The sequence below is a fragment of the Hemitrygon akajei genome, chromosome 27 (genome assembly GCF_048418815.1).
Source record: "Hemitrygon akajei chromosome 27, sHemAka1.3, whole genome shotgun sequence".
NCBI lineage: Eukaryota > Metazoa > Chordata > Chondrichthyes > Myliobatiformes > Dasyatidae > Hemitrygon > Hemitrygon akajei.
The window spans coordinates 8,989,167-9,005,565 of record NC_133150.1 but is presented as its reverse complement, the minus strand read 5'-3'; the positions used below and the strand labels follow the sequence as shown (position 1 = coordinate 9,005,565).

The following is a 16,399-nucleotide window of genomic DNA, read 5'->3' as shown; positions in this document are numbered from 1 at the left end:
TTAGTCAGTTCAAAAAGAACATTTCCCAACGCAAGATTGCAGAGAGTTTAGGTCTTTCAACATCTACAGTACATAATATTGTGAAAAGATTCAGAGAATTCAGAGACATCTCAGTGCGTAAAGGGCAAGGTTGGAAACCAATGTTGAATGCGCGTGATCTTCGAGCCCTCAGGCGGCACTGCCTAAGAAACCATCATGCTACTGTGACAATTATAGCCACCTGGGTTCGGGAGTACTTCGGAAAACCATTGTCACTTAACACAGTCCGTCGCTGCATACAGAAATGCAACTTTAAACTGTATTACGCAAGGAGGAAGCCATACATCAACTCTATGCAGAAACGCCGGTGAGTTCTCTGGGCCAGAGCTCATCTCAGATGGACCGAAAGACTGTGGAACCGTGTGCTGTGGTCAGATGAGTCCACATTTCAGCTAGTTTTCGGAAAAAAATGGGCGTCGAGTTCTCCGTGCCAAAGATGAAAATGACCATCCTGATTGTTATCAGCGAAAGGTACAAAAGCCAGCATCTGTGATGGTATGGGGGTGCATCAGTGCCCACGGCATGGGTGAGTTGCATGTATGTGAAGGTACCATTGACTCTGAGGCATATATTAGGATTTTAGAGAGACATATGTTGTCATCAAGGAGACGTCTCTTCCCGGGATGTCCATGCTTATTTCAGCAGGACAATGCCAGACCACATTCTGCACGGGCTACAACAGCGTGGCTTTGTAGGCACAGAGTGCGTGTGCTTGACTGGCCTGCTGCCAGTCCAGATCTATCTCCTATTGAAAATGTATGGCGTATCCTGAAGAGGAGAATCAGACAACGGAGACCACGGACTGTTGAGCAGCTGAAGTCTTATATCAAGCAAGAATGGACAAAATTTCCAATTGCATATCTACAATTAGATTAAAAAGTGTTATTAAAAGAAAAGGTGATGTAACACAATGGTAAACATGCCTCTGTCCCAACTTTTGTTGAGTGTGTTGCAGCCATCAAATTCCAAATTTGTGTATATTTACAAAATACAATTAAGTTGGTCAGTAAAACTACTGAAAATCTTTTCTTTGTACTTTTGTCAGTTAAATAAAGGTTCACGTAAATTAACATATCACAGATTTTTGTTTTTATTGCATTTTGGAAAATATCCCAACTTTTCTGGAAATGGGGTTTGTAACTAAATTTTTCACAAAACATAATCCCAACTTTTACTTCAGAAGAACATTTTTGGGAAATGTACAGCTATTTACTAGCTTAATTTTTGATAACAGTCTTTCCTCACATATAGAAGATTGTGGGTTCAAGTTCAAAATGTCATTTGATCCACTGAGGTAATGTTGGCTGCTTGTAGAGTAATTCAAAAACTCATATTCCCCTTTTCTTTCCCTATCACTCTTCAAAAGACTCCCTCTCAAGTGATAACCCACTGATTCCCTCTCATTTCCTTTTGATGGTGCTGATTGACCACACTTAAAGTTCAAAGTGAATTTATTATCTAAGTACATATATGTCACCATACACTACTTAGGTTCATTTTCCTGTGGGTATTCACAGTAACTACAAAGAAATACAACAGAATTAATGAAAACCACACAAAACACAGACAGGCAAACAACCAATGTGCAAGACAACGAACTGCAAATAAAAGACAGAGAAAGTAATAATAATAATAATATTAAATAAGCAACAAAGCAACAAGAACATGAGTTGTAGAGTCCTTGAAATTGAGTCCATAGGTTTGGGTGAGCGAAGTCATCCCCTCAGGTTCAAAGGCTTGACAATTGAGGGCTAATAACTGTTCCTGAACCTAGTGATGTGGGACCTGAGGCTCCTGTACCACCTTCCTGACAGCAGCAGCAGCAAAAGAGCATGGTCAGGATGGTGGGGTCCATGATGACGGACTTCATTTGCTACAGGTGAATGTTCAGGAGGGTACACGTATGTCACCATATACTATAGGGTAACAGATGTTTCTGAACCTAATTATATAAGACCTAAGAAAACATGGCTTACATGGGTGGGGGCCCATGAAAGCAGCATCCATCATATTGGGGCAGAACTCCATGTAAAAGTGCTCAATGGGTAGGCTGAGCTGTATCCACTCTGCAGACTTTTCCATTTCTGGGCATTGGTGTTTCCATGCTATGATACAACCAGTTAGGATACTCTCCACTGAGCCTCTATAGAAGTTTGTCAAACCTTTTGGTAACATGTCAAGTCTACGCAAACCTCTAAGAAAGTAAAGGCACTGCTGTGCCTTCTTTGTGATGGCAGTACGTGCTGAAACCAGATAGATCTTCTGATATAATGCCAAGGAATTTAAAACTACTGACCCTTTCCACTTCTGATGCCCTAGTGGGCCTCTTGCTTCTTCCTCCTGTAGTCAATAATTAGCTCTTTGGTTTTGGATGTTCAGTGAGAAGTTGTTGTTGTGGCAGCATTCAACCAGATCTTCAATCTCCCTTCCATGTGCTGATTTATTACCTTCTTTGATTAGGCCAACAATAGTGATGTCATCAGCAAACTTAAATAGAGCATTAGAGCTGTATTTAGCCACACTATCACAGGTGTAAAATGAGTAAAGCAGTGGACTAAGCACACAGCCTTGAGGTGCACCTGCACTGAGGGTGAGTGCAGAGGAAATGTTGCCAATCCATACTGAGTTGGGGTCTGTATGTGATAAAATTGAGGATCCAGTTACATAGGGAGGTACTGGGGCCTGGTCTTGGAGCTTTGTGAAGAGTTGAGGGGATGATAGTGTTGAATGCTAAGCTGTGATTAATGAAGAGAATTCTCATGTTTGTACCTTCACTGTCCAGATGTTCCACAACTGCGTGAAGGGCCAATGAAATGCATTTGCTGATCTGCTATGCCAGTAGGCAAACTGAAGCGGATCCAGGTCACTCCTCAGGTAGGATATGGCCAACCTCACAAAGCACATCATCATAGTGTACGCAAATGCTACTGGGCAGGTTACCACATTCTTCTTGGGCACCGGTATGACATAAGCCTGTCTGAAGCAGATGGATACCTCAGACTACCGAAGCAAAAGTTTGGAAATATCCGTAAACACTCCAGCCAGTGATTAGCACAGGTCTTCATTACTCGGTCAGGTATGCCATCCGGGCCAGATGCTTTGTGGTTTCACTCTCTTGAAGGATGCTCTCATATCAGTCTTAGAGGATGAGATCACAGAGTCACCAGGGACAGTGGGGATTCATGAAGGTGCCACCAAGCAAGCACAAAGGCACTGAACTTATCTGGGAATGAAATCCTGTTGCTAGGTCTGTGATTCAGTTTAGCCTGATTTGCTTGTGTGATAGCTTTCTGGAAGTCATATCTATACATCTTGTACTTCTCTGGGTCACCAGTTCTGAATGTCACTGATCTAACAGATTTCGAATTTCTTGGTTCGTCCAGGGCTTCTGGTTGGGGAAGACTTGGAGTGATATTGTTGGGACTTTATAAAGTGACTTTATAAAGTTAGTGGCATATTCATTCAGGTCCTTTGATGGGCCCAGGACACAGACTTGAGGCAGTCCCACAGCCACTCCTGCCTCTCATGATCACCATTTTGTTGTCCTTACCTCTGGTGCCTTACTCTTTAGTCTCTGCTTATATGCAGGTAGGAGGTCAGCCAGGTGATCAGATTTCCCAAAATGAAGTTGATGAATGGAACTGTAGGCATTCTATCATTCCAAGTGTGTTGGGTCCTCTGGCACTGCAGGTAATGTGCTGATGGTAGTCAGGCAGAGATTCCTTCAGGCTATCCTGGCTTAAGTCACTGGCAAGGATGAGAAATGCATCAGGGTAGACTGTTTCTTGTTTGTTAATCATGGCACTCAACACATGGAGTGCTTGCTTAATAACTGCCTTTGGCAGTATGTAAACTGTGGTCAGGATCACAGTGGAGAATCTTCTCATTTAGGGAATGGTCGCACTTAATCATTAGATGTTTCAGGTCAGAAGAACAAGAATGCTCAGTATAATTGCAAGCAATGGTTGGTCACCACCGCCCACCCCAACGACTCCAGGTTAGCCAGGGCTTCTTGGTGTCATACCCATATTTGATCAAATACTGCTTTGATGTTTAATTTTTAATTCCATTCCTAACTCTGACAACTTTGCACCTACATTTGTATAATGGCTATTAGATTGTACCCATTTATTTCTACTAGTACCATTATTTTACCCATCTCATTTGAATTATTCCTATTCCTTGCATACCTTATTTCTCTTACGTGTGTCCTTAGTTTTACGGAATCTTGGTTAACTCCTTCCGTGCCAGATGCAGAGATTAAAACAGACGGATTCACAATACATCATCAAGATAGGTCAGTCAGGTCTCTCAAAAGCAGAGCTGGAGGTATATGCCTCATGATTAATTCCTCGTGGTGTCAGCGACATCCCAATATTGCTCACCAGACCTGAAATACCTTGCAATTAAGTGCCAGACATTTTACTTGCCACAGGAGATTTATGTGATCATTTTGGTAGCAGTGTACATTCCACCTCAGGCCAATGTTAAACGGACTCTAGACAACCTGAGCAATGCGATCAACAAGCACGAAACAGCACATCCTGATACCTTCCCCATCGTTTCTGGGGGTGTTAACCAGGCTAGCTTGATAAAGTCACTTAATAATTATTGTCAACAAATCATCTGTAGCACCAAAGGAAACAACACACTGATCACTGTTACACCATCAACAAGAATGCCTACCATGCTATTCCACTCCCTCACTTCAGAAAGTCTGATCATCTGGTTGTACATCTATTCCCTGAAATAGGCAGAGACTGAAGATTGCAGCAGCAGTAGTGAGAGCCAAGATGGTATGGACCAGGGAAGCACAGGAGCACTTACAGGACTGGGTTCAGAGAGTCACCTTCAAATCTGGATGAATATGCCACAGTTGTTACCGACTCATTAAAACCTGTGTGGATGAGTGTGAGCCTATGAGAACTTACTGTACATTCCCAAACCAAAAGCCGTGGATGAATCAGGTTTGTAGTCTGCTGAGGGCTAGATCTGTGGCACTTAAGTCTGGCGATCCAGGTCTGTACAAGAAAACCAGGTATGACTTGTAGAGGGATATTTCAAGAGCCAAGAAACAAATCCAGGAGAGATGAGGTACAACATTGGATGAACGTCTACCCTGACAACAGGGTTTGCAAGCCATTACTTCCTACAAAGCAAATCACACCATGAATGGCGCTTCACTACCTGACGCCTCAACTCCTTTTATACTCACTTTGAAAGGGAGAATAATAACACAGCTATGATGTTCCCTGCAGCATCCAATGACCCTGTGATCTCATCTCAGAGGCTGGCCTCAGGCTGTCTTTCAAGAGACTGAAGACTCGCAAGGCGGCAAGACCCAATGAAGTATGTGGTAAGGCGCTGAAAACCTGTGCCAACCAACTGGTGGGGGTATTCAAAGACAAATCTCCCACTGAAAGCGGGAAGTTCTCATCTACTTCAAGAGGGCAACAATTATATCAGTGCCCAAGAAGAGCAGTGTGAGCTGTCTTAATGACTATCATCCAGTGGCACTCACATCTACGGTGATGAAACACTTTGAAATTGGTCATGACTAGACACAACACCCATCTCAGGAAGGACCTGGATCCACTGCAATTTGCTTATCGCCACAATAGGTCTAGAGCAGACACAATCACAATGGCTCTCCACATAGCCTTGGAACAACTGGACAATCCAAATACCTATGCCAGGATACTATTTATTGACTATAGCTCAGCATTTAACACCATCATTCCTGAAGTCCTGATCGAAAAGCTACAAAACCTAGGCCTCTGTAGCTTCCTCTGCAACTGGAACTTCCTAACCAGAAGACCACAACCTGTCTGAATTGGTAATAACATCTCCATCTCACTGACACACCTCAGGGTGTGTGCTTAGCCCACCGCTCTACTCTCTCTACACCCATGACCATGTGTCTAGGCACAGCTCAAAAGCCATCTATAAATTTGCTGATGATACAACCACGGTGGCAAAATTTCATGAGAGGGTGCTGTGGTAAACTATGTATACCTGTCCGGACACACCCCTCTGCTGACTGTTCCTGTGGTTCCTCCCACAGACCCCTGTATAAAGGCGATTGGGGCACTGCTCCTCCCTCAGTCTCCGAGATGTCGTGCTCCCTTTTTGCTGCTAATAAAAGCCTATCGTTCACTTCCAGTCTCTGAGAGTTATTGATGGTGCATCAGGTGCACAGGAGCAAGATATACCAGTTAGTTGAGTGGTGTTGCAGCAACAACCTGGCACTCAATGTCAGCAAGACCAAAGAGCTGATTGTGGACTTCAGAAAGTGTAGGCTGAGGGAACATAAACCAATCCTCATAGATGGATCAGAAGTGGAAAGAGTGAGCAATTTCAAGATCCTGGGTGTCAATCTCTGAGCACCTAACCTGGACACAATATACTGATACAGCTATAAAGAAGGCAAGACAGCAGCTATATTTCTGTGAGATTTGTTACAATATGATGCATCTTCAGATATAAGTGGACTAGGGAACCCTGAAGGTACTGTGTCTCAAGGCAAATGCATCATCATGCAACTTTGAAACAACAGCTGTTCCAGACAGTAAGTGGAAAGATAACCTTTCTTATCAAAATCCAAGGACCTTTCCTGCCTCTGCAGGAAAAAGAACTGCGTATTTATATTTATTTACTGTACAAGTAGTATCCTCCTTTCTCTATAATCACCTGTCTCCTCTACCTTGTATGTTCCCAATTTGTGCAAGGTACTCAGACCATCTGCTCAACTGTTTCTTCTAAAATCTTCTTTTCAAAACAAACTTTCTCATTCAATCCATCATTTTCCTTTGTCCTTCACAGCCCAGGCTATTTTCAATTATTTCTTGGCCGATTTCTGATACGTCTTCCTACACAAAATTATGTTCATCCAAAACTTTGCAGATCCACATTCTAACATGCACTAACCTCTTCTTTATTGACGTATATTAGCTCCCAAACCCACTCAAAATTTGCAGCTAATTTTAATCCTTTTATAGCCTCATCCATCTATCTCTTTGTAATCTCCTCTAACATAGTGCCAACCCTGAACTCTCTACTCCATCTTGTCTTCTGGTTTGTCATCAGTCTCTACACTTCTGTCAGCCATCCCAGTGGAGTGTTCAAACATTTTCATCCTATTTCTCCCCTACTTCTCCACCTCCAAGTGCCTCTTTTAAAGTGCTTCCATGGCCAAATCTTTACACCCTGTTCCAATGCAACTTTGTATTTATTTTCATTTGCTTGGCCACACAGGCCAAGTGCAAAACACGCAGGCTGGTGGACTGGTGTGCGAAAAACAAGCTCAGCCTGAACATGGAGAAGACAAAGGAAATCATTGTGGACTTAAGGAAGGTGCAGATGAACCATCTCCCTCTGTGAATACTCTCCATACTGAGAGTTAAGTGCACCAAGTTCCTGGGAGTTCACATCATGGATAATCTCACCTGGTCCTTTAATATCACCTCCCTGAACAAGGTGGCACAGCAGCACCTCCACTTCCTAAGACGATTGAGGCAAGCAAGGCTCCCACCCCCCATCTCAACTGCATTTTAACAGGAGCACCATTGAGAGACTATGATGCATCAAAACAAGAACGTTCAGGATGAGAAACAGTTTCTTCCCCCAGGCCATTAGGCTTCTGAACTCCCTGCTGCATCATATCTGAAATGACACTGGTTAATCTGTTCCATATCTTACAATATTTAATATTAATGCACTTTATTTTGTTATTTATGTGTGATTCATCTGTAGATTTTATCCGTTTCTTCTTAAGTTATTGTGTGTTATGTGTGGCATGTGTACTACTGTGCTTTACACCCTGGTTCAGAGAAACTGTCTTGTTTCTATATACATTATATGATTATATATGTTATATAAATGTATTTAGTTAAATGACAATAGACTTGATTTCATTTGACTTGAGTACAAATAGCTATCATAAAATTCAGGATGTAATCATCACGTGGTCTGTACACACCAGCTGTGTGGTGAAAAAGGCATAACAGAGCCTCTTTCGCTTCAGATGGCTGAGTAAGTTTGGTATGGACCCCCAAATTCTAAGAACTTTCTACTAGGGCACAACTGAGAGCATCCTGACTGGCTGCATCACTGCCTGGTCTGGGAACTGTACCTCCCTTAATCACACTAATCTGCAGAGAGTGGTGTGGACAGCCCAGCACATCTGTAGTTGTGAACTTCCCATGATACAGGATATTTACAAAGATAGGTGTGAAAAAAAGGGCCCAAAGGATCATTGGGGACCTGAGTCACCCTAACCACAATGTATTCTAACTGCTGCCATCCAGTAAACGGTACCGCAGCATAAAACTCAGGACAAATAGGCTGCAGGACAGCTTCTTCCACCAGGCCATCAGACTGATTAACTCACGCTGATTTGAGTGTATTTCTGTTACATTGACTGTTCCATTTATTATAAATTACTATGATTGCACGTTGCACATTTAGATAGAGACATAACGTAAAGATTTTTACTCCTCATGTATATGAAGGATGCAAGAAATAAAGTCAATTCAATTCCCTCCTTTTACTTACAGGGTCTTTGGTAGCTTTTCCACTTAGGATATCCCGTGCTTTTTTCTTAGTCATATTGAAGTTCTTTAGATATGCATTATAAACATGCTTTGCCAGTGACTTTAAGTCAGCTATCTGTGGATTTTGAACTGCTGCTTCACCAGCTAGAAGTCCCGCAACTAGCTTTTTCTTCTCTGCTTCAGGCATTCGGCCAAAACGAATGGCTGTTACCAGAGAAAAGCAAACATTAGATTTGGCAAATAATTGGCTTTGCTTTATTAAACTTGCATTAATAATGATTTGGCTGGTCAGGAAAAACAAAGTCTGTTTTCAACAAAGGGCAGGAATTGTAGGCTCTGCTGCTACAGGATATTTCAACACAAGGTCATTAGCACAAAGTGAAAACAGGCAGTCCTCCACACTGACAGTATCTGTTACAAAGTATACAGTCGGCCCTCCTTATTCGCGAGTTCCGTATGCGCGAATTCAAATAACCGCGAATCATGAAAACCCGGAAGTGCTCTTCCAGCACTTGTTGTTTGAGCATGTACAGACTTTTTTTTTGTCATTATTCCCTTTACAATGCAGTATAACAACTATTTTACATAGCATTTACATTGTGTTAGGTATTATAAGTAATCTAGAGATGATTTAAAGTATACAGGAGGATGTGCGTAGGTTATCGTGCATCAGGATCGAAAAAAATTAGAAGTTATCTTACTAAGTAAGTCAGAGCAGGTACATCCAGTATTATTTAGCGTCAGTTAGTCAAACATTTGTCTTAGTATATAGTACAGTATATATTTTACCTTACTATGCATATAAAACACTTAAGAACGTATGTTTCAGTGCTGGGCTCAGGAACAGAAGTTCCTGAGTTCGATACAGTGACAGATCGCTCCCGAGCGCGCTTTCCATCCATGCCTGGTAGATGTGGAGGATCAAAAACCCAAACCCCCAAAACCCAATAATTAAACCACTGTGTTGCTTTATAATAATTGTAGCTTTCATTGGGGCAGGGCCTTTCTCACTTTATCCTTTAAAATTGTTCCGATCATTGACCGACTGTAGCTTAACGCTTTTCCAATGACCGATGGCGTTTCACATCTTTCTGATCGCTTTATTATTTCCACTTTATTTTCAATCGTGATCGTGATTATTTTCGTGAACAGAAACACTGCGGATTCAGAGCTCTGCCAACGGGTCCTAATGTCCACCACACTGAGACAGTTTAAATAAGGTCTGGGATTCCGCTGGGTGCTAAGGTCCACCGCATTGAGACAGGTGGAATAAGGGACTTGAGCATCCGTGTTTTTTGGTATCCCCGAGGGGTCCCGGAACCAATCCCTCGCGGATACGGAGGACCGACTATACCTTTCATTTTAGCAGGGACCAGTCACAATGGTTTACCGACAACATCAGAGATAACACCAAAAATTATTAATGTACAGAAACTGGCTGATGGGACATAAATTTAGAGATCCAGAGGATTAGAGAACATTTCCTTTAGAGGACTACAGAAAGGACAGACAGACAAGGACTTAAGAAGCATCTTAAGTATTCTGACTTTCACAGAATAGTGGCAGCTAACTTTCAAATAACTTACTGCGAAAAATCAGAAAATGTAAAAAGCATTTAGCATATCAGGCAGTACCAGTGGCAAGCGAAGAATTTTGGATCAAGAGCCCTCCTTTTCAGAGCTAGATACATGAGAGGACAAGTATATTTTATGCTTCAGGAAGGGTTCGGTGAATAAGGAAGATGGCTGTGATGGGGCATAGATCAAAACTGTCAAAGTAACAACTGCTTTTAAAAAAACAGCAGTTAGAAAATAACAATAAAAATAAAAATGTGTAACAGAGGATGAGCCACCAGAAGTGGTGGAAATGAAGGATGATCCTTTGAATATGGAGGCTGGTGGACCGAAAGGTGAGGACAAGGGAAATTCTCTACTTGTTCCTGCTCAGAGAAGAAGGTGACTAGAGTGAAGGTAGGAGAAATGCAATTGAGAGCCCCATCAACTAAAATGGAGGGAAAGCCACAGTTACGGGGGGGGGGGGGGGGGGGGGGGGAGATCTTAAAAGGCTCTATGGTGGATAATCTCATCAGAGCAAATGACAGAGTAACTGTAAGAATGAAATTCTTGCAGAGTGGGAGGAGATGAAGATGAAATATTAGGTTTTTATGGTAATTAATACATGGGTAACTTTGGACTGCACCCTAACACAGACATTCCGTGTCCTCTCCACACAGTTCTCTGCACTTTTCCAGTTCTAATGACACTTTGGCTCATCATCTCTTACCAGTATTTTCAGTTTTTGTTTTAGATTTCCAGTATCTACTCCAACAATCATATATGTCAACTCTGTTTTGTCTTCAACTTTTATATAAGAATTTTCAAAACCCTAAGAATTAGCCCCGTCTAAAGAAGTCTGCACGTGACTCAAAAGTAAATTTTAAAACATAATATTAACAAATCAACGACATAAAATATTTGCTTTTTTTAGAAACCATCTTACTGAATTTTAAAAAGTGCCATAATTTGTTAAATTAATCTATTCAGTGCACTACTAAGAACTAAAAAAATTGCAATTTGAAGAATGCTGGTTAATTGCTAGTTAATTGCACCATTAAACAAGAATAGACATGGCTTCTTTGAGAAGTTCAAAGGAAAACTTTAGGTTAAAATTGTTAGTGTTCAAATCCATTGTGGACTTGCTCATATTTCTGTAATCTCTATCAGTCCCATTGCCTCCCAATATCTGCATTTCTTCAAAACTGCTCACTTGTTCATCCCAATTTCCATCGTCTCATGACTAGAGATTTGGATGACAATAGTTTAGTTAAACTTAACTTTTTTTTTTGAGATGAGAAATTACAAGGAATGAGGAGCAAGGAGCGAAGAGCCAATCAGGCACGTTGGCTCCAGGCTAGGCTATCAAGGGAAGGCTGTGATTTACAGAGGTGAGTGGGTGACGCCAAAGGAGGCAGGAAAGACAGAGGAGAGCACAGAGCAAGTGCCATCAGTCCTGGTGCTAGTTTGCTCTCCCACTCTCAGTCTTTCTACTATGCCCCACACTCTCTCAGGTGCTCTTGCTCTTCACCAAATTGATTGGATTAGGTGGCAGAGCTATTACTTTCAATCCTGGACTTTGGCAGGACAGTTAGGGTGAGTATAAGCTTTGCCCCATCATGGGGTTGGGGGTAGTACGTGAAAAGGGTGCATAGGAAATGAAAGTGTTGTCTGGGATCAATGTCTGGAATATGAATTTGATGCAAAGTATGTAGAAACATAGAAAACCTACAGCACAATACAGGTCCTTCAGCCCACAAAGCTGTGCCGAACATGTCCTCACCTTAGAAAATACCTAGGGTTACCCACAGCCATCTATTTTTCTAAGCTCCATGTACCTATCCAGGAGTGTCTTAAAAGAACCTATCATATCCGCCTCCACCACTGTCACCAGTATGTCAGAAGGGCAATGTCATAATAATTATTGGGGATTTTAACATGAAAGTGGATTGGGAAAACCAGGTCGGTATTGGACCTCAAGAGGGAGTATTTGTAGAATGTCTAAGGGATGGCTTTTTAGAACAGTTTGGTGTTGAGCCCAACTAGGGGATCAGCTGTGCTGGACTGGGTGTTATACAATGATCCAGAGGTGATAAGAGAACTAAAGATTAAGGAACCCTTAGGGAACAGTGATCACAATACAATCGATTTCACATTGAAATTTGAGAGGGAAAAAAATAAAATCCAATGTGTCGGTATTTCAGTGGAATAAAGGAAATTACAATGGCATGAGAGGGGAACTGGCCAAGGTTTGACTGGAAAGGGATACTAGCAAGAAGGACAGCAGAGCAGCAATGACTGGAGTTTCTGTGAAAAATGAGGGAAGTGCAAGACAGATATACTCCAAATAAGAAGAAATTTTCAAATGGACGATGTACACTACCGTGGCTGACAAGTGAAGTCAGAGCCAAAGTTAAAGCAAAAGAGAGGGCATACAAGGAAGCCAAAGCTAGTGGGAAGATAGAGAATTGGGAAGCTTTTAAAAACCTGCAGAAGGAAATTAAGTTCATTAGGAAGGAAAAGATGAATTATGAAAGGAAGCGGGCAACTAATATCAAAGAAGATACTAAAAGCTTTTTTAAGTATATAAAGGGTAAAAGAAAGTCAAGAGTAGATATAGGATCAATACAAAATGACGCTGGAGATATTGTAATGAAAGATGCAGAGATGGCAGAGGAACTGATTGCGTATTTTGCATCAGTCTTCATGGTGGAAGACGTCTGCAGTATACTGGTCATTCAGTACTGTCAGGGAAGTGAAGTTTGTGCAGTGAAAATTACGACTGAGAAGGTGCTCAGGAATCTTAATGGTCTGAGGGTGGATAAACCTCCAGGACCTGATGGAATGCACCCTCGGGTTCGGAAGGAAATAACTAGAGAGATTGCAGAGGCATTAACAATGATCTTTCAAGAATCAATAGATTCTGGCATTATACCAGATGAATGGAAAATTACAAATATTACTCCGCTATTTAAGGGTGGGAGGCAGCAGAAAAGATAGACCTGTCAGCCTGACATCAGTGGTTGGGAAGTTGTTGGAATTGATTGTTAGGGATGAGATTACGGAATACCTGGAAGCACATGACAAGATAGGCCAAAGCTAGCATGGTTTCCTGATAGGAAGATCCTGCCTGACTAACCTACTGCAATTAGACAAAGGAGATGCAGTAGACATGGTGTACTTGGATTTTCAGAAGGCCTTTGATAAGGTGCCGCCAATGAGGCTGCTTAGCAAGATAAGAGCCCATGGAATTACAGGGAAGTTACTAGCATGGGTGCAGCATTGGCTGATTGGCAGAAAACAGAGCATGGCAGTAAAGGGATCCTATACTGGCTGGCTGCCAATTACCAGTGGCTGCCAATTCCACAGGGGTCGGTGTTGGGACCGCTGCTTTTTACAATGTATATCAATGATTTGGACTATCAGATTAATGGATTTGTGGCTAAGTTTGCCAATGATACAAAGATGGGTGGAGGAGTGGGTAGTGTTGAGGAAATGGAGAGCCTGCAGAGAAACTTAGATAATTTAGGGGAATGGGCAAATAAGTGGCAAATGAAATACAGTGTTGGAAAAATGTATGGTCATGCACTTTGGTGGAAGAAATAAATGGGCAGACTATTATTTAGATGGGGAGAGAATTCAAAATGCAGAGACTTGGGAGTCCTTGTGCAAGATACCATAAAGGTTAACCTCCAGGTTGTGAAGAAGGCAAATGCAATGTTGGCATTCATTTCTAGAGGTACAGAATATAAGAGCAGGGATGTGATGTTGAGGCTCTATAACGCACTCGTGAGACCACACTTGGGAGTATTGTGTGCAGTTTTGGGCTCCTTATTTTAGAAAGGATATACTGACATTGGAGAGGGTTCAGAGAAGATTCACAAGAATGATTCCAGGAACGAAAGGGTTACCATATGAGGAACATCTGGCAGCTGTTGGGCTGTATTCTCTGGAGTTCAGGAGAATGAGGGGGGCTCTCATAGAAACATTCTGGATGTTAAAAGGCCTGAACAGATTAGATATGGCAAAATTATTCCCCATGGTAGGGGATTCTAGGACAAGAGGGCACAACTTCAGGATTGAAGGACGTCCTTTTAGAAGTGAGATGTGGAGAAATTACTTTAGTCAAAGGTGGTAAATCTGTGGAATTTTTGGCCAGGAGCAGCTATGGAGGCCAAGTCACTGAGTGTATTTAAGACAGAGATAGATAGGTTCATTAGCCAGGGCATCAAAGGGGAGTGGGGATGACTGGAAGAAATGGATCAGCCCATGATTGAATGGTGGAGCAGACTCGATGGGCCCAGTGGCCTACTTCTGCTCCTATATCTTATGGTCTTATAATGATTTGGTTCCACTACAGTCTTGTGGATTCTTAAATGGCTGACAAACTAATATGGGAACCACAGATTCTTCCACTGTCAGGGAAGGTGGTGTCTCTTTAATGCATTTGTATAGACTTACTCTAAAACAAAAATTGCTTTCTTTTTTACATGTTTTTATCCTTTCTCTTCTGATAGCATAAGTTAATCAATTTTCCACCCTCTTGAGCTTGTGAACCCAAGTCTTACTTGCATTAATCAGAACCAGTTAAAGCAAGAGAGATCATTTAAACCTCAGTCTTCCTTGCTTCCAGATTCTTGATATGAAAATCTGTTGAAATAACTAAGATATTGTTGTGTCTTATATTTCTCTTTACTCTTTATAAAATGTCCACTGACCATTGTGTGACATCCCTAATGCCAGGCACTTCTGGAAGCGACAATACTGGCACTTGTTCCTGTTCTTCTTCTGAATCTTACAGTTGCGATCACATTTCTCATATTCCAGCTTCATGCGAATTGTTCTTCGGAAGAAACCCTGCAAGCCAAGATTTAGTTCAAGTTTAAATTAAATCATTAGGATTTTAAGAGTTAACACATGACTATAAATACAGGAAATTTTCAGATTACATTTAATGCATACTTAGACAACATTTTACTTTTTGTCTAACCAAACTGTCAGGTTATTCTTAACTGTTTCCTGTTATCATCTGTAGAGAAAAATCCCACTTTGAAACATGGCTCTATACAAGGAACACATGAAAACACTCTACAGTATTTTTTGTAATAATGCCTGAACTGTATCCATACAAACTTACAAAATTAGTGGGTTTACAAGCTTATCGGGCAATTTGTTGGAATCTACTGAAAAACTAGTGTATATCAGCCACTTTTCTCATCTTATTGCTGTCATTTTTCATACATAAACCAAAGTCTCACTGGACTATTCCAGCTCCAACCCTAATACCCATACTAAAAATCTACAGCCTGGCCTCCATGAAAGAGATTCACATCTAGTTTACAAACTAATTAAGAACAAATTATCTTCTCAGATTGATGAAGGAATATTTATACTTTTTCACACTTGGATGCAGAAAATAATTCTTCATCTTATTTCTCTTGCTAAGTACTCAGATGCCACACTCCACTATAATTCCTCTCTTCATCATGCACCACCCTACCTGGTACACCTGTTTGCATTGTTTACTATTTCTGTTCCATTTCATCCTCCCAGTTGTCTCCTATCCTGTCTAACTGATTTCAACTCCTTGTTAAGCAGCAGATGCACTTAAATACTGAACTCCAGGTATTTGCATGGTGAATTAATTAGGGAATTCATTAATTAACAGAGACAAAATTCACCAGTAATTGTACAGCATTAAACATGTCCATACATTTAACATGCCCCTCCAAATCACTTTGAAATTAAGTTCCTGTATGCTTTTGTATTGACCCACAACACAGTTTTCAGTCCTACTGGGAGGGGAGGAGGAGAAACTGGCATTGGCTACCTCATTGAATAAACCACAAACATGAATTGAGTAAACTGGGTCAAGGTTACTAGCCTTAAAAGAACTAATCTTCACTCTACCGCTCACGAACTGTGGTTCTACATTGCCGTGTATGCAAGTCTGGCTATGCCTGCATCATCATTCCTAAAAACAGTGAACAAACACAATAAAAAGACCAAGCTTTCAATTTAAGAGAACTGTGATTTGGGAACAATTAGAGTAAAGACGCATGATCATTCATATGCAAGAAATTACCTTAAGGCTAATCTTTGGAAAATTTGTGATGAAAGAAAAATACAGAAGAATAAATTGCAATTAATGTCTTTCTTTCATTGGTGGCTACCAATGGGCAGAGTTTCTTTCTTGGTTAGAAAATATTAGCCACCATACAAACTTCATTTGTTCTCTGTACAAAAACTGATTGA

General features: G+C 41.3%; 1 protein-coding gene across 1 annotated transcript in view; it reads right to left on the bottom strand.

The window, feature by feature from the left end:
* The window catches only part of LOC140717113 (peroxisome proliferator-activated receptor delta-like), a 69,200-nt gene that overhangs the window by 12,283 nt on the left and 40,518 nt on the right, over positions 1–16,399 (bottom strand). The window contains exons 4-5 of the mRNA XM_073030349.1: positions 14,863–15,001; positions 8,593–8,795 (exon numbers count right to left, since the gene is read on the bottom strand). Of these exons, the coding sequence (XP_072886450.1) occupies positions 8,593–8,795; positions 14,863–15,001 (342 nt within the window). The remainder of the gene's footprint in view (positions 1–8,592; positions 8,796–14,862; positions 15,002–16,399) is intronic.